At 37.7% G+C, this 25,221-nt stretch overlaps 1 protein-coding gene across 3 annotated transcripts in view; it reads left to right on the top strand.

Annotated features, from left to right (window-relative positions):
- MOV10L1 (Mov10 like RNA helicase 1) overlaps nt 1-24,935 on the top strand; it is a 37,100-nt gene extending 12,165 nt beyond the window's left edge. For 2 of the 3 annotated variants that reach the window (XM_031614863.2, XM_031614871.2), the window contains exons 8-27: nt 135-327; nt 3,133-3,327; nt 4,004-4,115; nt 4,943-5,120; nt 5,715-5,785; nt 6,154-6,245; nt 6,983-7,041; nt 7,515-7,630; nt 10,605-10,698; nt 11,562-11,740; nt 12,226-12,372; nt 12,741-12,862; nt 13,600-13,699; nt 14,132-14,296; nt 16,862-17,035; nt 17,824-17,973; nt 18,586-18,693; nt 22,405-22,542; nt 22,994-23,085; nt 23,610-24,935. In XM_031614863.2, coding sequence (XP_031470723.2) covers nt 135-327; nt 3,133-3,327; nt 4,004-4,115; nt 4,943-5,120; nt 5,715-5,785; nt 6,154-6,245; nt 6,983-7,041; nt 7,515-7,630; nt 10,605-10,698; nt 11,562-11,740; nt 12,226-12,372; nt 12,741-12,862; nt 13,600-13,699; nt 14,132-14,296; nt 16,862-17,035; nt 17,824-17,973; nt 18,586-18,693; nt 22,405-22,542; nt 22,994-23,085; nt 23,610-23,619 — 2,495 coding nt within the window. In that variant the 3' untranslated portion in view covers nt 23,620-24,935. Of the gene's footprint in view, nt 1-134; nt 328-3,132; nt 3,328-4,003; nt 4,116-4,942; nt 5,121-5,714; nt 5,786-6,153; nt 6,246-6,982; nt 7,042-7,514; nt 7,631-10,604; nt 10,699-11,561; nt 11,741-12,225; nt 12,373-12,740; nt 12,863-13,599; nt 13,700-14,131; nt 14,297-16,861; nt 17,036-17,823; nt 17,974-18,585; nt 18,694-22,404; nt 22,543-22,993; nt 23,090-23,609 lie in introns of those variants that run through there. The other variant, XM_090136690.1, reaches the window with a different exon arrangement.
- Nucleotides 24,936-25,221: the final 286 nt, after the last annotated feature.

Consider the following 25,221-nt stretch of genomic DNA (forward strand, 5'->3'; position numbering starts at 1 on the left):
GTAGAGTGAAATGTTACCATTTTTAAATGTAAGTGGAGACTCCACAGAAGACCCATAGGTTTGTTTGAAAAGGCTTGTCTATGCTAGCCATAACAATTTTGACAATATAATTTATTATAATATGTTTTCTGCAGAAGGAGTAAATCCTCAGGAAATAAATTTATCAAAGACAGAAGAAAACTTTTCCCTGATTAAAGATGAAAATCTGTGTCATGGAGAAGAAGAGCAAAGAGATGTACGGCAACCAGTGGATAACACTGATATAACTGAAGAAATTGTCATCCCACCAGGTGGAAAAACATTCATAGTGATCATATGCACAGCTGTGTAAGTATTTCTTTGTACTGATTGATATAACAGAAACAGATCACAGTGGTAGTTGTCAGTCTTAATGATTCTAAGATCATCTAGTCCAACCATCAGCTCATCACCACCATGCCCACTAAACCGTGTCACTCAGTGCATCTACCCATTTCTTGAATTTCAGAGGCAGTGACTCTACTGCCTCCCTGTGTAACCTGTTCCAGTGCCTAACTGCTCTTTCTATAAGAAATTCTTCCTAAAACTGAACCTCCTCTGGCACGACTTAAGACTGTTACCTCTCATCACTAATTATCTGAGAAGAGGCCAACCTCCAGCTCGCCACAGCCTCCTCTTAGGAGGCAGTAGAGAGTGATAAGAAACTCTTATGAGCCTTCTCTTCTCCTGACTCAACAGTCCCAGTTCGTTCAGCTTTTCTGTGCTCCAGACCCTTCCACAGCTTCATTGCCCTTCTTTGGGCCTCAATGTCTTTCTTGTAGTAAGGGGTCCAAAAATGAGCACAGTACTCAAGGTGCAACCTCACCAGTTGCAAGTACTGAGGGATGTTCACCTTCCTGCTCCTGCTGACTACCCTGTTTCTGATACAAACCATTCTTGGCCACCTAGGCTCACTGCTGGCTCGTGTTGAGCTGTCTGTCACATAACACCCCTAAATCCTTTTCCTCCCATGCTGTTTGTCAGTCACTCTGTCCCAAGCTTATAGCATTGCGTGGTGGTGTTGTGACCAAAGTGTAGGACCCAGAATTTGGTATTATTGAAGGTTACACAGCTGGCCTCAGTCTGCTGGTCTAGCCCATGCAGATCCCTCTGTATGGGCTTCCTAACCCCCAGGCAGATCAACACTTCCTCCCAGCTTGGCATCATCTGCAAGTTTACTGAGGGTGCATTCAATCCCCTCATCCAGATTATCAATGAAGATATAATATACAGGGCTGTCCCTGATGCTGATACCCTGAGAAAGACCATTATTGACCCTTTGCCAGCTGCATTTAACTCCATTCACCTCTGCTCTCTGGGCCCAGCCATCCAGCCAGTTTTTTACCCAGCAAAGATTACAGCTGTACAAACCATGGGCTTCCAGATTCTCCAGGAGAATGCTGTAATAGGCAGAAAAGCCTTTGACTCTACTAAGTACATTACATCCACAGTCTTTCTCTCATCCACTAGATGAGTCACCTGATCATAGAATGTCAATGGTTTTTTTGGTGTAAAGTAAGCTGCTGTGCATTAGCAAAGGGTTTAGACATCTGTACCAGAAATTGAAAGAAATTAGCATGTCAGCACTTAGTTCTGATTTCTGTGAAATGGAAAGTTAGTAGTTAATGATGAAATATAGTCAGACTAGATATTTTATGGAGAAAGGCAGTGAAGTGAAGGTAACTTGGTTGTATTCTCATCTGGAAGTCAGTAGTTCCATGAGCAGTAGAGCTAACATTTCTAGGGGCTTTATGTGTTTTGTCTGATGGTGTTTCCTTCAGTCTGAGTACTCTGAAATCATATTCACATTGTTGCATGTCCTAATCTCAAACTGTCCTATTCAGTGACATTAAGTGTAAGTTATCTGTGCTGGAGAAAAAAAGGCTTTCTTCCTTAAAGTAATAATTCCGGGAGGCTTGCAGATTTCTTTGTTTGTCACACTCATTGAAGTAACAGCACATTAACTTGCAGACTACTTATGTTACCACTTTCAGTGATGTGGCGGGGGAAGGAATTTTCATGGGAAAATGATTTTGCTGTAGTTTGAAAAGTAACCTGAGAGTATGCCCTGCCTTTATGGAGAAAGGCGTGCATAGAAGGAGCAATTTGTATTTCACTGTAAATGCCACAAAGTCTGAGAATCTTCTAACAGTACAGAACAGCTTGCTCAACACTCCATGGGAGACAGCAGCATGAAGATAACAAATGTTTGCTGGCTGCTTTGAAAGACCACGGAGATTGAAATTCTAGACCATGAATCTGCATCATTCATTGTCTGCACTGAGTGCATATCAGAGAGAAAACAGGCCACAGCTTTAACCTGAATAGGTAGCATTAGTTGGCATGAAAAAGTGGTAATCCTGCCAAAGCAAAAGTAAGCTGGAATCCTTCTGGGATGCTCCTATTTCAGACACACAGTAACAGTATTGAACTGTCATTAGTGCCAATGAGAGAATCTGGCTCAGGATAGTTCTAGGTAGAGCTCATTAAGGTGTTTTGAAGCACGAGGTGTATGCCAAGGGCTTTGGTCTTAAGTTCCTTAGAACTGGATCTGAAGAAACCATTCCCTCTGTTTTGTTTTCTTTTATTTATTTATTTTTTTAATCAGTCATTTCCCCACTTACACATACAAAGTACAGTTTTGAGAAGATAAAAGATAGTTCCTGCTTTTTCCATTTGATGTGTTTGCAGTCAAGACTCAGTTCTGGGTCCCCTTACGTAAGGCAAAGCTAAGCTGCTGCTGTACACACAGAAGGCATACTCCGTAGGTTCCTTTAAGGGAAATGTTTGTCTCATCTTGTTCAGGTACAGTAATGCTCCTGTCATCTTGTTATTCTGTATCTAGTAAAGGAGATAGATTTTGCTCTTTAGCCAAGCTGTTGATGAAACAGGTTTTTAAGTTCTTTGTTTTTTCATTATGCAAGGTAATTCTGTGATTCTGAGTTCAGGGAAGGAAGTGAAGTAGGAAATTGCCCCAAGTTAGCAGCTCTCATGTTGCTGCTGAATTGGCACAAGAACTACATTTTCATTGGGGAAAAAAATCAGTACTTATGACTAGGGAAAACAAAATGTGTACATGATGATTTTAAAAACATAACTTTTTCTTGTTTGAAGAAATCCTGGATACAGTAAAGAGCTCTTATTGCTTGGTTTTTCGGATTTTACTATTGGACGCTGTATTGAAACCACTGTAACAAATGAGGCAGAATTACTAATAGCACCTGTGGAGCCATTTTCTGCAAGAAAGGTTGACATTTCTTCAGTACCTCAGCAAAAGAAGACAACGGTTATTGCCCCCAAATACAGAAGGTATGGTGAATTGACAAGGGGAAAAAATACTACTTGTGTAATGCTGTTGTATATCATTTGCTAAATGTGAAACTGAAAGAGTTTGTGCATGTTTTCATAAGTGTTATAAGCGTGTTAATTTCAGACTTTACTGACAGAAGAGTTTTTCTAGTAACGAACTTCTTGATTTCCTTGCAATCTGTTCAGACAGAAATGCTTTACTATATATGTACAAATGTAACGTGCAAATCAGATTACTATGCAGCTGTGTCCTAATTATTTCAAGTAAGTTATTTCATATTTTTCATCTTCTTAATCACATTTGGAGTTGACTTCTTAAATCCTCAAGCATCTTGGCACCTCTATCAGATAAATTTGTAGATGTTCATCTTTGATTTAGAACTTTTCATTTTGAAAATAATTTTCTAAATATAAACTGATATTATTTGCTTAGTTACAAAATATGACAAAAGGGAAGAGGATAAAAGCAGGTCCATAATGTTTTTGTACAATCAGTAGCTGGAACACTTACCTTTCATGTCAGAATAGCAAACTTAGAATTGTAATTTTGAAGCAATCATTGGATTTATTGCATATGTATGTTTTTTAATAGCCTCAATGATGTGGCATGTTAATTAGCTGTCCTTCACATAAAATTTAAAAAAACAGTTAATGATATGGTATGTTTCTGTTTTAGAAGTAGCAGAAAATTTCCAAGCTTCCTCCCACATTATACCATACCAAATGAGTTAAGAAGATGCGTGGAGCAGAAGTTAGATATTCTGAGCTTTCAGCCTCTCCTCGCAGAGGTATGCAAGTGTAGATATGTATAAGGAAATATATTTTGTCTTTTCAAACTGGTCTTTATTTGGCAAAAATTCATAGCACTTAGTGTAATAGAAGATGATAGATACTGTTACCAAGTAGACTAAGGTTGTTGTCTGTATCCTTTAGTTTGTATGGGTTTTGGTCGGTCACAGAATCCAGGCTTTGTAGAATGAAAAATGGTAAACGTGCAAGATTGGAGAAGTTGTTAATGCTGGGGAGGGATATTACAGAAGGTGGCAAAAGATCAGCACTGCTGATTAGACTCACATTTAAGTGAGAACGTATTCTAAGTGAAAGCATTCTTTGCTGTTGATCATTGTTTAGAGAGTTTTGTGCTGCTGGAAAAACCTCTTCAGAGAGATGTGTTGAGCTCTGAGGGGGAAAGTTCAGGTTCTTTCAGCTTGTCGTAAACTGTGTAATAAACAGGGCGGGCTGATGTGACTCTGTCTGTGTGCAATGTACAAAGATTTTTTTATGCTTTCTGGGACTGGTGAGCAGTAGAATTCTGTTTCTAAACTGCCCCTGAATTCAGGTGTTGAAATTGTCATTGTAGTTAGACAAGACATCATCAGCTCTTTAGCTGACTGGCTGCTGTATCTTAGCTCCAGGGACAATACAAATTCTGCATTGTCTGTTATGGGAGTTTAAAGGATTAGTTTATTTAGGTGCTGTATTTATGCACCTTATTTGGCAACATGGTTGCTGTGCAATCTTAATTTTAGATATGTTTAGTATAATAAAGATTAGTGGGATGAATGTACTTCAGTGTAGAGGTTAGAAATGTAATGTATACTGTTTTTGTTTTCAGCATCTTAATCTGGAAAATTATGAAGCAAAGTTTTCTACTCTCTTGTGGCTTGAAGAGATCCATCAGGAAATGGAAATAAAAAATTTTGACATGTGTGGGGTTACTTTGAAAAGGAATGGGAATTTGTTAGTGTTGGAAGTGCCAGGAGTGGAAGAAGGCAGACCTCACCTGGCTGCAGGTAGTGATTAATGCGAGAGAAAGCTGAATACCATGTTGAGTATTTTCACTGCAGTACAAACTCAGTTGCATTGCCATTTACTTAAGGAAGTCTTCAACAAGTTTGAACACAAAGTCATTAATCTAGGCTACTAGACAGGTGTTCTGCACTGCTTGTGTCTCACAGTCATGCTGTGGCTGCTGTCTGAAGAAGCATTACATTCATCTGCTATTTTCAGGCTTCTCACAAAAATGGATGATTTTTTCCACAAAAATAAACACTGCAATGTGGTAAGATCTGAAAAGCAATAGGTATATCAAAATGAAAAAATTAGTAATATCTAATACTGTGGTATGCAAGGTACTGTTCAGAGGAGATGTTGAAGGTCTGATGGCATCAATATTTGATACCTTTTAAAATGTGCTATATAACTGTATATAGCAGTTCAGAACTAGTGCCTAATGAGCTATTCATGGATACAGCAAATTCCATGCACGATATGTTATCGTGCAAATCTCTTGTAACCATGCCACAGAAAAAGTAAAACTCTCACTGCAGTGCTTCACTTGTATTTCTTGTAACAGTGTGTTGTCTTTTAACTTTATTTCTAATTAGGTGATAAGGTGATACTGAAAAGTCAGGTCTATTCTGAACATATAATAGAGTACATTGCCTATGTTACTGAGGTAAGTAAGGTCTGTCTTCTGTTGAATTTACTGTAATCCACAGGATTCAAAGGGGAAGCTGGCAATTAATTAATGAGATTAGAGACTAGCTTAACCTGTTCTGAGGAAGCCAGATTATTTTTTTATGAACTAAGTGATGTATTTTTATTGTGAGTTTAGTTTTTCTAGGGACTTCCTTTTCTCTAGATTATAATCCTTACCTGCCCCGAAAGCACTCATAAAGTAATCTAGAACTGTAATATATTGGTTGTTAGTAAATCTAGGTGGCTAAGGTGTTCAGTTTTCTCTTCCAGTAATTTCAAATATGCTTTTGTGTATAAATGACTAAATTCTTCATCAATAAACTGATGTTTGCTTTTCTCCTATAGATATGTAATGAAGATGTTACTCTTAAATGCAATGCTGATTTTGAGCGGGCTTACAACTCAGAACCCATGGATGTGGAATTTGTTCACTGCAGGTATTTTTATACACTTCGAAAAATCTACATTGATGAGCTACAAGATGAATGATTCCTCTAGCAAAGTAACTTTTAAAAACACGTGAGATTGTCTCTTGGTGGCTTTGGTAGTTACAGGAAGGGCACGATTAAGCTATTAGGAGCCAACTCTTTCACTTCTTTCCCTCTATCCTACTTGGTAAAAGACTGCAATGGTAGTCATTATGTACAAAGCACTTGTTTTTATATGTAAGTGATTATTCCATCACCTGGCATTGAAGCAGTTACTGGGGTTGTATGGAGTTCTTTTTCGTTATATGAATTGTGATTCTTTGTGAGTGTTGGTTTGTTGTTTTTTTTTTTCATAAGAAAAAAAATATACCATTATGACTGCGGGACTGCAGTTCATAAATTGCTGATGTTAACTACTCACACTTTATTTGTAGGTATTATTTGTTTATAGATGCTTAATCTTCCATTTAAGATCAGTTTTGCAGAAAGCTTGCATGGAAAACTATCAAACTCTGAAACAAAAGGTCATCTGTCTCATTGAAGAGCTGGAGATGTATTAACACTCATAGCAAGGCTGTTGACTGACATGTCTACAATATATTTTCCTGCAGTATTTCTGTGTAGAACTATTTTTATAAGCACTGCTACATAGAAAATGTACTGTTTACCTTAATGCTTCTGTAGTTTATGAAAATTTGGGATTTTACTTTAATCCACAAACTGTTGATCTGCTTTTCTGATAACAGGATTCCTAGCAGGCGGTGCCAGATGGCAGTTGAGCAAGCTAAATGTCTGGGTGAAAAAGGTACACTTCAGTTGATTTAAGCTGTCTGGAGAGGCTTGTGGAGTCTTCTGTTTTTTATTGCTTTTACATAAAGGCATATTTAGATGGATGCATTATAGTCTGTTTTTACAGGAATTTTCTGTTCATTTAATTGAAAAACAGCTCTCTAAATGTAGAGGGGAGTCTTATTGGCCATCAAAAGGAACATGAATGAAAACTTAAGCTTTTGTAAATAGTTTGAACAAATAAGATCTGTATAAATCATACAGTTGTAACAATGGTATGTGAAATGGCAGTGCTTTGTGTTACCTCAGAACTTAACTAAATAGCATAGATATCCTGTTCTGTGATTGAGCAGAACGGTCCATGTGATCTTTGCACAGGTCTTCTCCACTTTTGTGTTAGGATTATGAAACAGGAGTAAAAACATAGACCAGCAAAATGTGTGTTCATGTGATTCTCAAATTTTTCTACTTTCTCTTCTGAACTTGAAGTGTTATTTCCGGAAAAGCTTCTCTTACAGTCACCACAAGATGTCAAGACCCAGAATACTACTGAGTATTGTGGTGTTGATGATGGCTTTAAGCAGTGTTCCCAGCAGAAGAGTGAGGTAACTGTCTGTAAATGTTTGTTCTAACTGAGCAACATCCAAATTTGTAACAGATACGTACTTCACGGCTGTTAGCAAGTATTTGTTTTAGCATCAAATAATTGAAGTCACATTCTGCTACTTTCTGATGACAGAAGTTTGTTTGCTTACCTGAAGAGAGGAAATTTTATGACAAATGATGCTATTAAGCTCGCCCTCCCATCTAGAATGGAAAGTTCTAGTAACAGCCTGTGTTATAATAATTTGAACTGTCACATTTCCCTTAAACTAGTTTTCATAGCAATTTCTAAGATATGTGAAGTTCTCTCACTGTGGCAGGAAGCACTAATCATCCTGATCTATGCAAATTTACCTAGGCTTCTTTACTGCTTGTTAAATTATAAGAAGAAATTGTCTTTCTTAAAAGAAGTCTTTCTTAAAACAACATTCAGAATGATATTTAGTCTTCTTTCCTATTTAAAGTAGATTGTCACCAGCACTGAATCAAGTCAGCTTTGGGGTTAGGTTTATTTGGTTTTGTCCAGAGGTTCCACAACATCTGTATAACCTTTTTCAATATTTTATAACATTTCCACTGAATGATTTCTGCCCCCCACTCACAGTGTGAATCTTCTATCTGCAGCTTTAGATGTGGCCCCTTGTTACATTATATGCTACTACAAAGTACTGAGAAGTGTTGGTCTCTTTTTTTTTTTCCCTCTTTCTTTTCCTAACTCTACTTTAAGCCATTATAGGCATTAGGCAGCCTATTTACCTCTTACTTATCAAACTGAAAAGGCTAAGTTGTTTCAGTCTCTCCAGTTCTTAGTAACATGATGTTTGTATACATCAAGCATCCATAGTAATTCAGTTTCCTGAACAGGGCCTGGGGGTTACTGCTCAGTTAGTGTTTTTGTAGCCTGTCCTGATTTATGCAGTTACTCGGTCCCAGGTATAGAGCTTTCAATTTAGATTTTCATGAGTTTTTTTATCTACTGCAGAATTTCTTCAAATGAAGATGAGTTGTCAAGCATTTCAGCTAAGACTGTTGGTATTGTGTTGCTTGCTAATTTGCTGAGTGTGTATTTGTTCGCATCATAGTTGTTGAAGATGATAATATTTGCCCCAAATACAACCAGGGGTACCTAGTTTGTGACCTGCTTGCAGATGAGTATTGAACTGTTGTTTAATACCCTTTGAGCCCAGTAATCCAAACAATTTTCCATTCACCAAACGATCTGTTAACCTAGTTAATGTTCTTGTTGCTCCAAAATAAGAATGCCACAGCAAATAGACCACTTCAAAAGCTTTACTGAAGCAAAGGAGTATTACAGTGACTGCTTTTATTCTCTCCACATAATAATTCCTTCATTATAGAATGAAATCAGGTGGTCCAGTTCTTCTTATATCATCAGTAAGTTCTGTCATCTGTTTCTGAACCCACACAATGCTTATCTCTTTCCACCACAACTGTTTGCAGAGTCTCTTCTTGTTACTCTGTTCATACTGCATTTAAACATAAGTTTAAATGGATTTTGACCTTCCAGATTTTATCCAGTTGTCCAGGTAACATCTTTTATACTTTGCTTGTCCTTGCTTATGCTTCCAGCTTGCATTCTATGATTTCGTCAAGAAGCTACAATCTTAGAAAAGGAGACCTTCTGTTGAAATTCTTGATGGTCTTGTGAAGCAGAATGTTTCATTATGATGGCTCATTAAACACCTTTAAGTTCTCCTGGGCACCCCCATACAACAGCTTCCTGGAGGCTTTTGCCTCGTGATTCCTTAGAGAAGCTGAAGTTTGCTAGGAGGTCCAGAGTTGTGACTCTACTTGTACCTTCTTCCGGATGCTGAGCCTTGCATAGCTTGCAATATCTTGCAGTATTTGTAATAAATGTTGGTATATAGAAGTGTGTCTTTTCCTATATATTCAGCATTATTTATGATTATTACTTCTGCCATTTATGCCAGGAAGCTGTCGCCCACTCACTCTACTGACTCTAGAAACTTCCTGAGTGAATTGCAGTAAGTATGTGAATGATGGAAATCTCCTGTGAGCAGCACAACTTGTGATCAGGAGACTAATGCCAGTTGTTAGTGGGAAGTCTTATCCATCTTCTCCTCCTGATGGTGAGGTGTTACAGACACCACCAGACAATATTGCTCCTGTTCTTTCCTGCTCTGGTAACAGCTCAGACACGGCTCTGGTTTTGCTGTGATTTCCAGCCAAAATGCTCCATCACATGGACGCAGAGATGACAGGAGGCACAGCATAGCTAGTTATTGCAAGATACCTGCTTCTACCGGGTCAATTCTGGTTGACTAGAGAGGTGACAGAGAACATAATAAGGATCCCTCATCTTACCCCAGAGTAACATGATTCCCTAAAGCTCTGATTTTTTCAGGTTGTCACTCTTACTTGTCTGGATAAGTAGCATAGTGACTAATCAGATGGACTACCTAAGCCTTGCAGTGTTCTCCTGGCATTCTTGCGCTAGGGAAGCAGCAAAAACACCAGGATAAGGTGCCTAGGAAGCAAGTACCTCTGTTCTGTATAAGAAGTAATCAACACTAACACTTGTCATTACTGTTAGAAACAGCATTATTAAGAGAATTGCAGCAGCTGATCCAGAATGCTGGTAGTGCCACTACAGGTAGTTTCCTTTTGAGCTGCAGTCTGAGAGGTATCATCTTGCAGAACTTGAGTGTTAGCTTTTATGGAAGGAGATAAGTTTCTTGACCATGGCTTCAAAATCCCCATCTGAGTATGTAAAGTATTTGTGAAGTAGATGTTTAAAATTACCATAAATGCAAACTTTATTTAAATTTAAGATGAGATCTCCTAGTGTCTCACGCTCTCTTTCTTCACAGATATTCTATTTATTGAAGTAAGGCCATTTAATGGGGAAAAAATAAGCAATTTCAAGTATTAGAGAAGATGGTTGCTTGTTTCTGTAAAGTTATAAATTTGTTTACCTTTGTTTGATATTTCCAGGTCAGAAAGCTGCGGAACAAGCAGACAAAATGCGTGGCATCGAGGCAGATAAAAGCAGATGCAATGACTGCTTCTGCAGAAACAAGCCAACTTGGTATATTTTACTGCTTTCTTCAATATTTAAGTAAAGCCAGTTCAGGATTGCAGTCACTTCAGACAAACAGGGGCAGAGTACAATGTCTTTCGGATGTCCTCATGCTCGTTTAAGGAGAAACTTTGCAGCAGGAAGTTTCATTTGAGCCCTTCTGTGGATTATTTCAACATCTTCAGTTAAGCAGACTTCCAGTGATATAGTTTGTACTCAGTAAACTAACTATTCCTAATCACCAACTGGAATATTTTTGGTCACATTCAGAATGGAATGTCTACTTTGCTGAAAATGGTAACTATTTTCGAAAGGTTTCAGAAAGTGCCTATCATGTCTGTGCTTATCTGGGAAGTGTGATTTCAGCAGTTATGTGCACTGATACTGGAAGAGAGGGATTTTATCTCTTTGTAACAGTAACATACCTGAATTGGGAAGCAGACTACTTAGATGGCACTTCTGTCCAGGAGTTAATAAGATTCTATTGTGGTAAGCTGCAGCTAAACTGAATGAGGTGTGGGGTAATTCCTGTGATCTGTATGACTATCATAGGTCATCTAGTACTGTTACTGTCTCTGAGGGTTTACTGAAATTTTGCAATTAAAGGGGAAAAGAAAAAAAGTGCTTAAAATTACTGAAGTTTTTACAGTTGTTTTTTTTTTTTTTTAAGTAGATAATGATGATCCTTTTTTGTCCATTAATTTTTTAGGAGATCCAGTATGCTTCTGAATTACTGATGTTTTCTTTTCTCCGTGCTGTTCTAGGAAAATGGAAAAAAATAAATTAAGGCATAATATGAATTGCAGTTGCTTTAATCTGTGTATGCTTAAAAACACTTTTGCAATTTTAATATGTACTTATCTTGATCATAGTTGAGGAAACTGAGACAATTAAATGGAGAGCTGGTCAATTTTTCAATCCTACGCTTAACAAGCAGCAGAAATTGGCAGTGAAAAGGATACTGAGTGGTGAATGTCGTCCAACACCTTATATTCTCTTTGGGCCACCAGGAACTGGAAAAACAATGACAGTAGTTGAAGCTATTTTACAGGTAATGGTGGATGATAAATGGATAGTCTCTAATCTTTTCAGTGTTAGAACACTTAAGGTGAATCTGTGAGTACCATCATTTTTTTTTTTCCTAAGCAAGATTTGGAAATATTCTTCATAAGCCTTTTCACTGAGCTATTCAGAATGATGAAATTAATATGAATTTGAAAAAAATTCCTGAATGGCTTATTTTTGTATCCTAAAGCTTTAGTGAATATTACCTAACTCGTGATTCTAGTACTGCATAATAGATTCTTGAAGCACAGTATGCATTAATGTAATAACCATGCAGTAGTTCTGCTCTTAGTGTACTCAGCTTGAGAATGCTTAAATCATGGATGTCAAGAGTAGTTCTTGAACTGCAAAAGGATGGATGATTGTAATCTGGATTCTATATTCAGTAAAATAAAATGGATATATGTTTGAGCTATTGCTACTTTTCCAAATAACCTTTTCTTTTTGTGATGTCCATCTTTTTGAATGTAGATACATTTTACTTTACCAGATAGTCGAATCTTGGTTTGTGCACCATCAAATGCTGCAACTGATCTGATTTGCTTGCGGCTGCATCAAAGCAATCTATTAAAACCAGGAGCTATGGTCCGAGTCAATGCTACCTGCAGATCTGCAGAGGTAAATGCTACAGATAACCAGTAGTATTTCCTTTTTAATATTTTAATCTTAAAATACTGATTTATTAATGCAACTGTCAATATTTATTAGGCAGCTGAGACTTGGCTAGGAAAGTAATAACTAATCTAGCTTTTCCAGAAGATGAACTGAAAAATATTTGTGTATGAAACATATCTACAGTCTTGATGGATGAGGAGAATGCATATCTTCTTCAGTCACATTCAACCAAAAATCCATTTCAGTGCATGGGTCTAAGTTTAAACATTTTGTTCCACTTCCAAAATAGTTTTTTTGGTGAGTTTTTTTAATTATTCACATAAAAACATCTGGAGTGCCATTTTGCTAAGCATACTATTTTGTTTCTGCAGCAAATTGATGACATGGTGAAACCTTACTGCAAGGACGGTGATGATATTTGGAAAGCAGTGTGGTTCAGGATAATAATTACCACTTGCAGTAGCGCAGGAATGTTTTATCAAACAGGAACAAGGTACAGTACTGCAAACAGGAGTATTGTTGAGATATCTGGCTTCCTGGCAAATCTCTTGTTCTTAATAATGTTTCAGCTGAGAATTTCTTCAGAGTAAATTTAAGAAAGCGTCTTGACAGTTGTTTTTCCACCACAGGCAGTGGGAGCCTTAGCTGTGACATTGCTGTTTACAATCATGTTGTCTTAAAAGTATTTAGGAGTTCCACTAAAAATCACACTGTACTTAGTTTTTTAAATAAAGTCTTCATTAGATGTAAGTGCCACCATGTAAAGTGCTGTTAAGTAGAGATTCTTCTGGTTTTGCTTTCAGCTTTCTAAAAGGACGCCCTTAAGTGTCTAACTGATTTAAGAGTTATTTTATAGAAATAGAAGCTAGCAGTTGTCTTTGCTAAACCAAGCGCATTATTCAAATGAAATAGTTGGAGGTATTTGAGAACAAGGAAAATTTTTCCAAATGTCTTAACCTTACTATAAATAAAGCCATAATTAAGATAAGCAGTGGTTGTATATATGAGAGCATGTAGGAGAACTCACAGATGAAGAATTAGAAGGAAAAACACAGTGACTGCCTTCTGCCTTTTGATGTATTTTCATCGTTTGCTGTTGTATATGTGGAGGTGCCTGGCACGCTTAACAGGGATGTTCACAGAATTGAACAGATCAGCCACAGGGTGGCAGAATTAACTTACCTAGGGGGGATAAATGTCCAGTTCTGAGTTCCTGTTATTTAATTCTAGGCTTGGACACTTCACACATGTGATTTTGGATGAGGCTGGGCAAGCAAGTGAACCAGAAAGCCTGATTCCTATTGGATTAATTTCAGAAGTTAATGGTCAGGTAGTTGTCTCAGCATCATCTTTTGAAAGGAAAAAAAGATTATTAGCAATGTGAATGATGCAAGACACAAGCTGCCATTCCTGATAATGAGTATGAAGTTGAGTACACGTAATAAATCAAACAAATGTACAATTAAGTCAGTTTTAGATTTTGAACACAGTTTTCATTTCCCACACTTTGATATAATTGTTTTATGTCTGAAGCTAGTCTGCATTAGAAGGACAGGGTTCAGAATATGAAATAGGTCGAAAATATTTATTTTACGACATCGGTTTACTTCTCTTCTGGGTGTAACCCTTTCCAAACAAGTTAGGTGTTTGGGGGGAAAGCAGAGAGCTTGATGTACATTCATCTTGGAATTCTGAAGTGTGCATGTTATTGAGACTACATTTAATAACAGTTTTAATTGATTATTTTCTTTTAAATACACAGATAGTTCTGGTCGGAGATCCAAAGCAGTTAGGGCCTCTAATAAAATCTAGAATTGCATTGGCATTTGGATTAAATATATCCTTGCTGGAAAGACTGATATCAAGAGATATGTACCTGAGAGATGAGGATGCTTTTAGCGCTGATGGATCATATAACCCTTTGTTGGTGAGTAGAATTAAATTATTTTACTTTTTTCAGATAAAGAATGATAAACTACATTTGCTGATGTTTTCTTTTTACCTTTTTTTTTTTTTGTCTTCTAATCCCCATTCACTTACTAGTAAGTCTTTATTACTTTGAACATGTATTCCAAATAGCAGGGATGCTGTGACATCTTAAAACCTCTCTTTGCATAAAAACAAAATTTCTTCAGAGTTGGTCAAATGCGATGCATGTAGCAAAACTCTCAGTAGGGGTTTCATTGTCCAACTTAGAGTAACTTCATAACATAATTCTCCACAAATGCGCAAGTGCGATTTAAGCTTTTATCATGAGAAGACAAGTAAAGCTGTCTCTTTAAATACAAAGATTCATTTTTGAACATCTTATTTCAGGAAGTGAGGAAAAAAATGTTCTCTGAAGGATAACCTTCTGGATTTTTCTCATCTAAGCATCAGAAAACAATTTTTACAGGGTATTTATGGGAGTACTTCATAGTATTTCATGGCATAGAGAAGTACTTAAACTGTTCTTTCACCTCTGTGCTGGAACTATGAGGACTGCTCAGAAAATAATGCCTCCTGTTTTTCATGTTGGCCCACAGTGACAGAGGCAGATGGTGGTGATATGGCAGTAGAAGTTGAACCTTCCCACCAGTATTCCACTGCATTCTGTTGCTATTTGACAAATGACAACAGAGAGGCAGTCCTGACAAAGTGGTGTCTGAAATGAAAATGCATATGAAGCAAAGGTGTGTAATTGAATTCCTCCATACAGAAAAAAATTGACACTGATCAGTGCTTGCTTAACATTTATGTAACTCAAACAGAGGATATGAATACAGTGAGATGATGGGTTGTGCATTTCAGCAGTGGTTACAGTGGGTCACCTACTCTGGGTGCAGGTTTTTACAAGCGTCGCATATAGGCTTTTGCTCAAGTTCTTTTGGCAAGAACTTATAGCTAATAGTGGTAACTGTTGAAAAAGTGTTCTTTAGCTGAGAATTTGCTCTACAAAAAAAGAGCTGGGTAGAGTGGGATGACTGCTTCCTCGCTCCTGCTGACTACGTTACTTCTGGTACAAGCCAGGATGCCATTGGTATTCTTGGTGACCTGGGCACTGCTGGCTCATGTTCAGCTGAACATCAGTCAACACTCCCAGGTCCTTTTCCTCAACAGTCTTCCAGCCACTCAGCCCCAAGCCTGTAGCATTGCATAGGGTTGTTGTGACCAAAGTATAGGAGTCAGCATTGATCTTGCTCAGGATTGTGCAGTTGGCCTCAGCCCACTTGTCTAGCCTCTCCAGATCTCTCCACAGGGGCTTCCTAACCCTAGACAGATTGACACTTTCTGCCAGCTTGGTGTTGTCTGCAAACTTTCTGAGGGTGTGCTCAATCCCATGATACAGATCATCTGTAAAGTTATTGAACAGGATGGGCCCCAGTACCAACCGCTGGGGAACGCCACTCGTGACCAGACACCAGCTGGATGTGACTCCATTCACCACCACTCTCTGAGTCCAGCCCTCCAAACAGTTCTATACCCTTTCTAACCCTGTCTTGCTTTGTGGTCCTGCATAGCTCTATTCAACTCTGTTGAAAGGAAGAGAGTGAAAACCCTGGGGCAAGAGCACTGTTTTGGCTAATCAGTTCTTGAATGAAGACAGCTCTGCACATGCATATTGAAAATGTCTTCGTTTTTTAGGTGCAGAAAACAAACTAACAAAAAACTGATAACAGTGTGGCCAGAGGAAAAAATCTGATGGCAAACTTAAGTTGCTCAGGGAAGATTGGGTATTAGGTGATGCTTAATTCTACACTTTAGGTTGTGTTCAGCTTCCTAAGGAAAAGTTTTCTGAAACTCCTAAAATTTCTGTATTTTTCTTGTATTTTTTTTTTTTTTATACAATGTTTAAGGAGAATTGTAAGGCATTGCAAGACAGCAGGAAATAAGGGCTTGAAGGATCTCACGGGTCTTCAGGTATCATGTGTGTTGAATGACTGGAATATTTCTTCAAGGGCATTCTTTTATTTGAAGGCAGGCTGTTTGGGTTTCCAAGGCCAGCCTCTGTCAGATGTTATGGTAACAGGCTCTTCTGATGCTCCCTCTCTGTTCTTTAAGTCTTCCTATCCAAAAAGTAAGTTATATCCATGGAAATCCCTTGGAAACAACCTGAACTGAATTTAAAAAGGCATAATATGTCTATAGATCAAACTAGAGAATTCTTCCTTCATCTTCCATGTATTTTTGGTTCCTTTTTTTTCCTTTTTTTTCCCCTTCTCCCTTTAGAAGAGAACAGATGGTCCATTTCCTTCCCATTTAGGGGGGGAAAAGACTTGTTTTTTATTTAGTGTTTACTCATAGATCAAAGCTGCATTTTTTGCCTTTAATACAATTTTTTGGCAGCTTTAGGAAAGCTAACATTACAAGATGGTAAGTGGTTTTCTTGGGAGCTGCGTACTTTGAAGTCTGATGAATAACTCAGTTATCTTTATGAATCCCTTCTAACTCAGGATATTTTCTGATTCTGACTGCCCATTTCAGTTACAGATTTTATTTTTTGTCTCTGCAGATCACAAAACTCATAAACAACTACAGGTCACATTCTGCATTGCTTGCCTTACCATCTAAACTGTTTTATAATAAAGAGCTCAAAGTTTGTGCAGATGCTTCAGTAGTAACTTCGTTGTTACACTGGGAGAAATTGCCCAGGAAAGGGTTTCCATTAATTTTTCATGGAGTAAGGGTATGTAAAATGTTCATGAAGTCTAAGTAAATATAAAGAAGCTTCATAGAAGTTTGCTAATGTAGTAGACAAAAGTTTTATTCATTCGAATGAATTTCAGAAAGAATATAGAAAATACGTGATTTTTTGCAAAAAGTGTGGCTTCTTGACCATCTGGTTTTCAAAACAACTACTGAAGACAAATAGTTTTCTAAAAACTTAAGCAGCTGCAGATTGCAGGGTATTGTGAAGACATTTTAATAAAAATTTAAATTGGCAAATATAGCAGTATGGAGTTGCAGGCAACTCCGTTAGATTTAGATTAATTCAGGTAAGAGTCTGCTGCATTAGAATGAATGCAAGCCTCTAAAACTAGAAGTTTATTAAAGATTAAAAAGTCCAGGATAAAACAGGTACTTCAGGAAGAAAAGTTTTTGTGGATCTTCCAAGAAGTTAGTGAAGTAATAAGTGGTGTATCCACTGTTCGGAGATGCTTGTGTCCTCTTCTGCTTTGCTCAAAAGCAGGATAACAGCTTGCAAACACCTGTTATTCTGAGCTGAAATTTATATTCTTTGTCACATATATGAAGCACCATTGTCATAAAATACGGGTGGTGGTTGCTCATTGAAAAAGATTTATAGCAAATAAAGACATTTGTGTATAATATTACATTGCAATTTCTGTTGTTCTTTAGATATATTTTTGGTTTTTGTTTGTTTTGCATTTAATATGTGTAAGAATATAATCAAATATGTAGTTAGTTTTTGCACACGGTCTTCATCTGCTCACTTTGCTTCTCCTAATACAGGGCAAGGAAACTCGTGAAGGTCACAGTCCTTCATGGTTTAATCCAACTGAAGCAGTTCAAGTAATGCAGTACTGTTGCCACCTGGCTAAAAATGAAAGCATTGCAGTGTCAGTGACTGATATTGGAGTGATTACACCGTATCGTAAGCAGGTATAGCTAGTATTTAAAACTTCAAAGTTACTGTATTTAAAGTTGTAGTTTTGCATTGCTGCTCTGGCTTGGTAAAGTGGGAAGGCATATCTCAGAGCTTCACTGGGTTTTGTTTCGCAGTGTATTATCATTCACTAATGATATTCCCATTAAATCTAGAGTTTAGAGTGAAAAACCTCAGTTTTTTCACTCTGTATGGTGAAAGTAGCAAGGGGTCTCTGCACAGCCCTATTGAGGGGGTGGGGGAAGCTGTTTGCCCTGCCATACCTGTGGTAAGTCTTGGGTTGGCACGTATTCCATGATAGAAGAAAAGCTTGCATGGATAAACTCTTGAGATCCAAGTTGTTTGTGTCATTAAAATCTATCAAAAAACCTGTTAATTTCTGTTTACATGTAGGTAGCAAACATTCCCCCTTTTGAGTCACGTAAGAAGTGTTGTCCATAGCAGGAAAAGCTACTGTTTTGTTTTAAAATCTTAGTAGTGGATGATGGCTAAGCTTGGTGTAGGCATTCCCTACAACCTATCTGTGTTAAATTACTTTACATGTCTCATGTCTTTGGTTTCAAAATAATCCACTCTAAAATATAAATTTTTTCAAACATTTTTTCTAGGTAGAAAAAATTAAATTTCTTCTGAGAAGCATTGATTTGTCAGATATTAAAGTTGGCACAGTAGAAGAGTTTCAAGGGCAAGAGTGTGTGGTTACCATCTTATCAACAGTATGTATACTTGTGGTCTTGTCTAGAATATTTGTGTGTTCTTAATTCTCTGTAGCTTTTTCCTTTTTGAGATAGAGCTTTGGGGAATGAGGATTAGAAAACCAAGGGAACTGTGATTTTGTCACTAGTCTGTCATAGTATTTGGGAAAAATACTTAATTGAAATGCACGCAGACAGGATGGTATCTGTGCTTTTGAGGTAGACTTGAAACCTTTCTAGATAATTCAAAATGAGTTTATAGAGTTTCATACAGATAATATATCTTCACTTAAGCATGCAGAGAGATGATGGAAACTGGATGCAGTATAAATATTAAAGAGAACTGTATAAAACACAGTAATCCAAAGTCATTGTCTAGCTTATGGATGTTGATGTAGGTTCTTTTCATTTTCTGTTTGTGAGTTGCTGCATAATTGTATACAGCTGATGATTACTCAGACACCAGTGCTGACTGTAGGAATCCAGTACCCTTTTTTACTGTTAGGAGAACACTTCACAGTCTTTTCATGATCATTTTCATTATGCTGTTGAAGTGTTCTGCTGGCTAAGTATTGGGATGTTGGTAAATGTCTTTTGTAGCTTCTGGCTATTTGAATCTGAAGCCATAAAATACCTTGCAAAAAAAGGGACAGGGAAAAGAAGTCTGTGCAGTGGTTGTACTTCAGCAGTACACTGGTCACAGGACATCATTTTCACAGTACTTCACTTCCTTGATTCAGTGTTGGTGTTGGTTGACTACATCTATGTAAATATGACAGTACAGAGGCATGAATTGCATCACTAGAAATTTGTATGTAAACATGAGAATGCAGAGCTGTTTGTTTTCACTCTTTGCAATAAATGAATCTTTCACAAAATTTCTGACTGATCACAGAATCATAAAATGGCTTGGGTTGGAAGAGACCTTAACAATCATCTAGTTTCAATCCCTCTGCCATGGGCAGGTTGTCACCCACCAGATGAGACTGCCCCAGGCCCCATCCAACCTGGCCTTGAATGCCTTCAGGGATGAGGCATCCACAACTTCTCTGGGCAGCTTGTGCCTGCATCTAATCTAAGTCTCTCCTCTTTTAGATTAAAACCATTCCCCTTTATCCTGTCACTATCAGATTATGTAGTATGGTGCTCACCCTCCTGTTTATAAGCTCCCTTTAAGTACTGGAAGGCTGCAGTGAAGTCTTCCCAGAGCCTTCTCTTCTCCAGACTGAACAAGCCCAGTTCCCTCAGCCTTTTTTCATAGGAGAGGTGTTCCAGCCCTTTGATCATCTTCACAGCCCTCCTCTGGGACCAGTTTGAGAATTCCACATCTTTTTCTTTGCTGGATGCCCCAGGCCTGGACACAGTACTCTAGACAGAGCTTCACAGGGCAGAGTAGAGTGGAACAATCACCTCCCTCTCCCTGCTGGCCAGTCCTCTTTTGATGCAGCCTATGATATTGTTGGCCTTCCAGGCTGCACATGCACACTGCTGGTTCATATCAAGCTTCTTGTCCATCAGGACCCCCATGTCCTTCCCCGCAGGGCTGCACTCAAGGAGTTCTCCCACTATATATGCATATCTGTCCTGACCCAAGTGCAAAACCTTGAATCTCATTTAAGTTCACCTGGTTCCACTTCTCAAGCTTGATAGAAGAGGATGCTGAGGAGATAGAGGAAGATGTAAATTTGGGGAGATGTTTTGAATTGTATTCAGTCCAACCATTGCATTTGGTGAGGAGACAAGAGGAGAAGAATGCATCACTAAGTTGGGACTTGCTGTTGTTATTTGGAAGGTGGTAGCCCTTACCTTTCACCATAGCTTTGCAAACTTTGCTGAAGATATCAGTCGTAAATCTTGGGGTTTTTTTGGAAGTATCTCAGTGCATGTTATCTACAAATGGTACATAAAGGTGTGGCTATATATTTCCACACTCTAGTCAACAGCCTGAAATCTGTTCATCCCAGCTGAGGCATCAGGCCTCAAGAATGAAAAGGTAAGCTCCACTCCTCAGTGTTTATTGCCCTTTTGTTTTGATTAGATGCAGGTTTATGCCAGTTCCCTCTCTAAATGCTAGATGCTATTCCAGTGCAAATGAACGTGTCCTTGATATCTGGATTCACATGAAAACCCATTAGGGGAAAACATACGTCAGCGTCTTGTCCTTTGTCTCCTCAGGCATGTAACATTGTTGGACAGGGCTCTTGAAAGCAGAGTTTTACTTTGTGTTTATAAGGAGAATTCAGTGTGGAGTCAGGAAGTATAAGCAGCAGCTAAGTCAGCTCATCACTACTGATGCATCTTGCAAATGGCTGCTTCTTACAAGAATGTGTGATATTGATCCTTTACATTCTGAGATAGCATCTATCAAGTACTCTGAAAATGTAGTGCATATTGACATAGTTCTGGACAAGAGTTTAAAACAAAAAACAAAAACAAAACAAAAACAAAACAAAAACAACAACAAAACCCTGTGCTGAATCATTGGAAAAAAACTTTAGGTGAAGTTTTCTACCTCTTTACAGAAAGATGTGGGCCCCTATAGATCTTTATTTCTACTTTTCTACTATTTCTACTATTTGTACAAAATTGAGTTTAGAATACAAAAAAATATATATATATATCCGTGCTTGCTCTGTTTCCAAATGGTAGCGTGTTTTTGGTGCAGTAAGTCTCAGAATGAAGTGGAAGAGATGTGTCTGGAATGTGGAGTTGTTGCAGTGTTTGTGACTTGGGATCCTTCAGAGCTGTTCAGGAATATTCATTACAGACTGAGCTCCTGTAAGTCTGGGTAATAGAGGGCATAGAGGGTAAACTGGTCAAAGGCAGAAATAAAACCCAGGAATTTTTGAGGCTCAAGGTAAGAACAGTACTACTCTACTTCTAACAGGCACACACAGTTTCCAGGAGAGGGAAGGACAAAACAGGTATGAAAACAGTCAAAGCCCTGGAGCTGGGTTGACTTGGGTGTGATGAGGAAGGAAGCAGTTGGTTTGGGTGAGGTGGTGTTTTGTGGCTTGAAGGAACCATTTGGGAATTTGCTTGCTTGTTTTTTCCTAATGGTAGTGATACCATGCTTAACTTAGTTTTTCTTCATTGTATCATAGCTTTTGAATCCAGCATTGTAGCTATATAGTTTCAGGTAGATTATATGCTCCTATTCATAAAACCCATTTGTGATGGGAAATTGTTTTATCAAAGATTAATTCAAATATTGATGAGATAAAGCTGAAAATTTAATGAAAAACTGAATTTGCTGTAACAGTGTTTCAGTGGCATTTTCTTCTAAGCTAAGGCCATGATGACTGACAGGATATTGAAATGTCGTTGATTTTCAGGACATTAAAAAAAAAAACAGCAACTCTAGCAGTTCTTCTACTGAAAAGATTAAATTTTTGAAAAACACTGATTTTACGTTGGTATCTTGTGTTTCAGCTTACAGTGGATATTCCTGATGCTCAAATAAAGCCAATATACCATTCTTTTGAAATTGCTGAAGTTATATTAGTGTATTATTGGAAAATAGACCTTCTCTGGGAAAACCAATGGTGGAATATAAGTTAGAGAGCTTCAAAATCCAAAATTCAGCTAACTTGTGTATTGCTTACATGGAGCTGTGGTTTGCTGTAGTGAGCAAATTAAGCTTTCTAATAGATTAAAGTTGCACTGTGACAAAGTAAGTTGGTTTCTCATTATTCCAGTTTTGAGTCTGTATTTCTAATATTAAATTTTTAGGTGCGATCTTATGAAGACACACTTGCTGAAGAGGAATACTATTTGGGCTTTCTCTCTAACCCAAAGAGATTCAATGTAGCAATTACTAGAGCAAAAGCTTTGCTGATTGTCATAGGAAATCCTCATCTTCTTGTGAAAGTAAGTTGTTTTTGTTTTCTTCTTATATCTTTGAATCGTGCATGGTATTTGCCATGGTAAATAACTAATTTGGAGGGGATTACCTGATGCCATTATTTCATTTCTAAATGGAGAGAGGTAGAAGTGATTACTCCCAGTTAACCACCTGCCAAAGAGGTCTCTTTTTTGAGCTCATGCATGGTTCTTTCTGACTGTCTCAACAGAAAGAACGGTATTCATGAAATGAACTGAATGGGAGGTGTGGTCTCCCCACACCTACGTGCAACATATGTAACTTAATCCATCTGAAGGTACCTTCCTGCTGTGTTGCTGCATGCTTGCACTACTTGTGCTGTTCTGTTTATGGAAAAGGTCCTATTAAATCTTCTGCATTTGTGTGCCATGTTAATTTGTTGGCAGGTTCATTACGCAGAGCAACATGTTTATGTTAAACATCAATCTTTTCTTGTAGGATCCCTGTTTTTGTGCACTATTAGAGTACAGTTTAATAAATAATGCTTATGTGGGTTGTGACCTGCCTTCTGAGCTGAGAAGCCTGCAGCGGTGAGTATCTAGTCTTCACTGTAACCACACTGAGCAATTTAAGACATTTTTCAAGCTTATGTTATTTGAAAGATGATAAATAGAAAAATGTGTGCTACAAAATGAAGATTTGATTTTGTGGTCATAAATACTGTAAACATAACACGTAACCGTAATTCCTGCATCCCATAAGAAGAATCTTAGCATTAAGTATTAAATATAGGATGTTTTGGACTTGGTATTCTGCATATCCCTAAACATTGCAGCATGTGTTTGGGGAACAGAAGGATTTGAGGGGGGCATGCTGTAGGGAGAAGCATTTACAGTAGCTGTAGTAAAAGAATTTTGTTGATTGATTTAAACACATCCATTCTAGGATCATATAATATGTTGCTATATTGTCTTCTAGTTAATATTATACTATATTATTATATTGCTATAATATTATTATAATATTATCTTCTAGATGAAGTTAACTATCAGAGTGTTTGTTCTTGTTCATGGAAAGGCAATCAAAAACCATTTTTATCTTATCTCTTTAATAGACAGGTGTGACTAATTTTTCAGTGTTCAAGATACATTCAGTCCTCTTGTTTCTGAAGCTAAGAATACTTAAAAGGAATCCAGCACCTTTTGGCCTCAGGGAAAGGCACACGTTCTGAAATTCCCTGAAGTTTATCCAAGAGAGGCTTCTTAATGCTTCCTTTCAAGAAGTGAAAAATTTATCATTATAAAGTGGTACTGGCAACCAGTTTGCTTTTTTTGTTTAGAAAGTGTATGATTTTGCTTCTGCATAGAGCAGGTGTGTGTGAGTCCTCCAAGCTTCAGGAGAAAGTTATTGCTGAACTTGTATATTAATTTTTCTTTAACTTTTTTTGACATTTCAGTTTTTCTCAGACTTTTGTAATGCCTCCTGAAACTCTTCTGTCCCAAGAATATGTTTTGTCTTGTTATTTGGTTATGGAGTGTGACATTTATAATCCACACTGGATTGAATTGGAATGATGCATGAATATCTCCACTTGGCTGATGTTGAGTATCTTAAGCCAACCAAACTTAAAGCCCTGCTTTTTTGTTTAAAGCCTTTTTTATATGTCATCCTGAGATGACCCAGGATTCTATTTCTCAGCTGCACTCCAGCTGTCTGCTGTGGTATATGTCAGAATGCCTCAAATGGATTGAAAAGGTGGGGGAAGAAAGTGAAAACTGCTGTGTTTCTACGAAGATCCTGTACAATAGTGTTGTATTAAACTTTGGCAAAATTGTAAGCAATGAACATAAACTGCAGCTTCATTTTGTACTGTGCTGTTAATTTAAACTTGAATGTGTTGTTCTCTCCAAGTTGACTAAGTATTGCCATACAGCATTTCTAAAGTAAGTTGGACAGTTAGCTATTGTCTTTCAGAGTCTGTCAGTACAACCCAGTGGTTTTCTGCTACAGACAAATATTGTAGGTAACCTGCAGAGAAACAAAGAGAGGGGTAAAAACACGATTTGGTTTTCGGTCAGTTCGTATTACTTTCACTTCTGGTGGTCACTGTACTTCCTTCTGCAGTGCTTTATGTATAGATAGGGTAGCTTATAGCTTGGCGAAACACCAAAGCCAGATAGACAGTGCAGTGACACACGCCGTGTAGAACATAGAATATACTTAGTGTGTTTATCCAGTCTGAGTCTCAGCTGTATTTGAGCAGCACTGCAGCCTCATCAGCCTTGTCTCTTTGGTATGTTATTATGCCAGCTGAATTGTTTTTACTCCTGAAAAAGTCATAATAGGCAGTTTGTTACAGTATTATACTGAAAGTGTCAGTGGCTGTAATGCCATTCCAGTATTCTACATAAAACTTTGGAATCTGTCCAATAAAGAATCTGTTCCCTGTTGAAGGATTTCTTGTATGTCTTCCTTTGAGGATTATGGTGGCACAGATCTCACAGCGACTACGTAATCCTGTTAAATCATCTTTGAGTTCCCTTTCACTCCAAGGCATTCTATGCTTCTATGATACTTCTCTTATAAGTAGTGGTAACATAGGTTTTCTCAAATGTTCACATGTTCTCTTTGAAGAACAGTGAAGTGATAACAGAATAATAGCACTTACTTCATCACTAGATGTTACTCAAAAGTCATTTGTGTTTCCATGGCCGTATGTATAGTAA

This window comes from Phasianus colchicus, chromosome 1 (assembly GCF_987193195.1).
Source record: "Phasianus colchicus chromosome 1, bPhaCol1.hap1.1, whole genome shotgun sequence".
NCBI classification, from domain to species: domain Eukaryota; kingdom Metazoa; phylum Chordata; class Aves; order Galliformes; family Phasianidae; genus Phasianus; species Phasianus colchicus.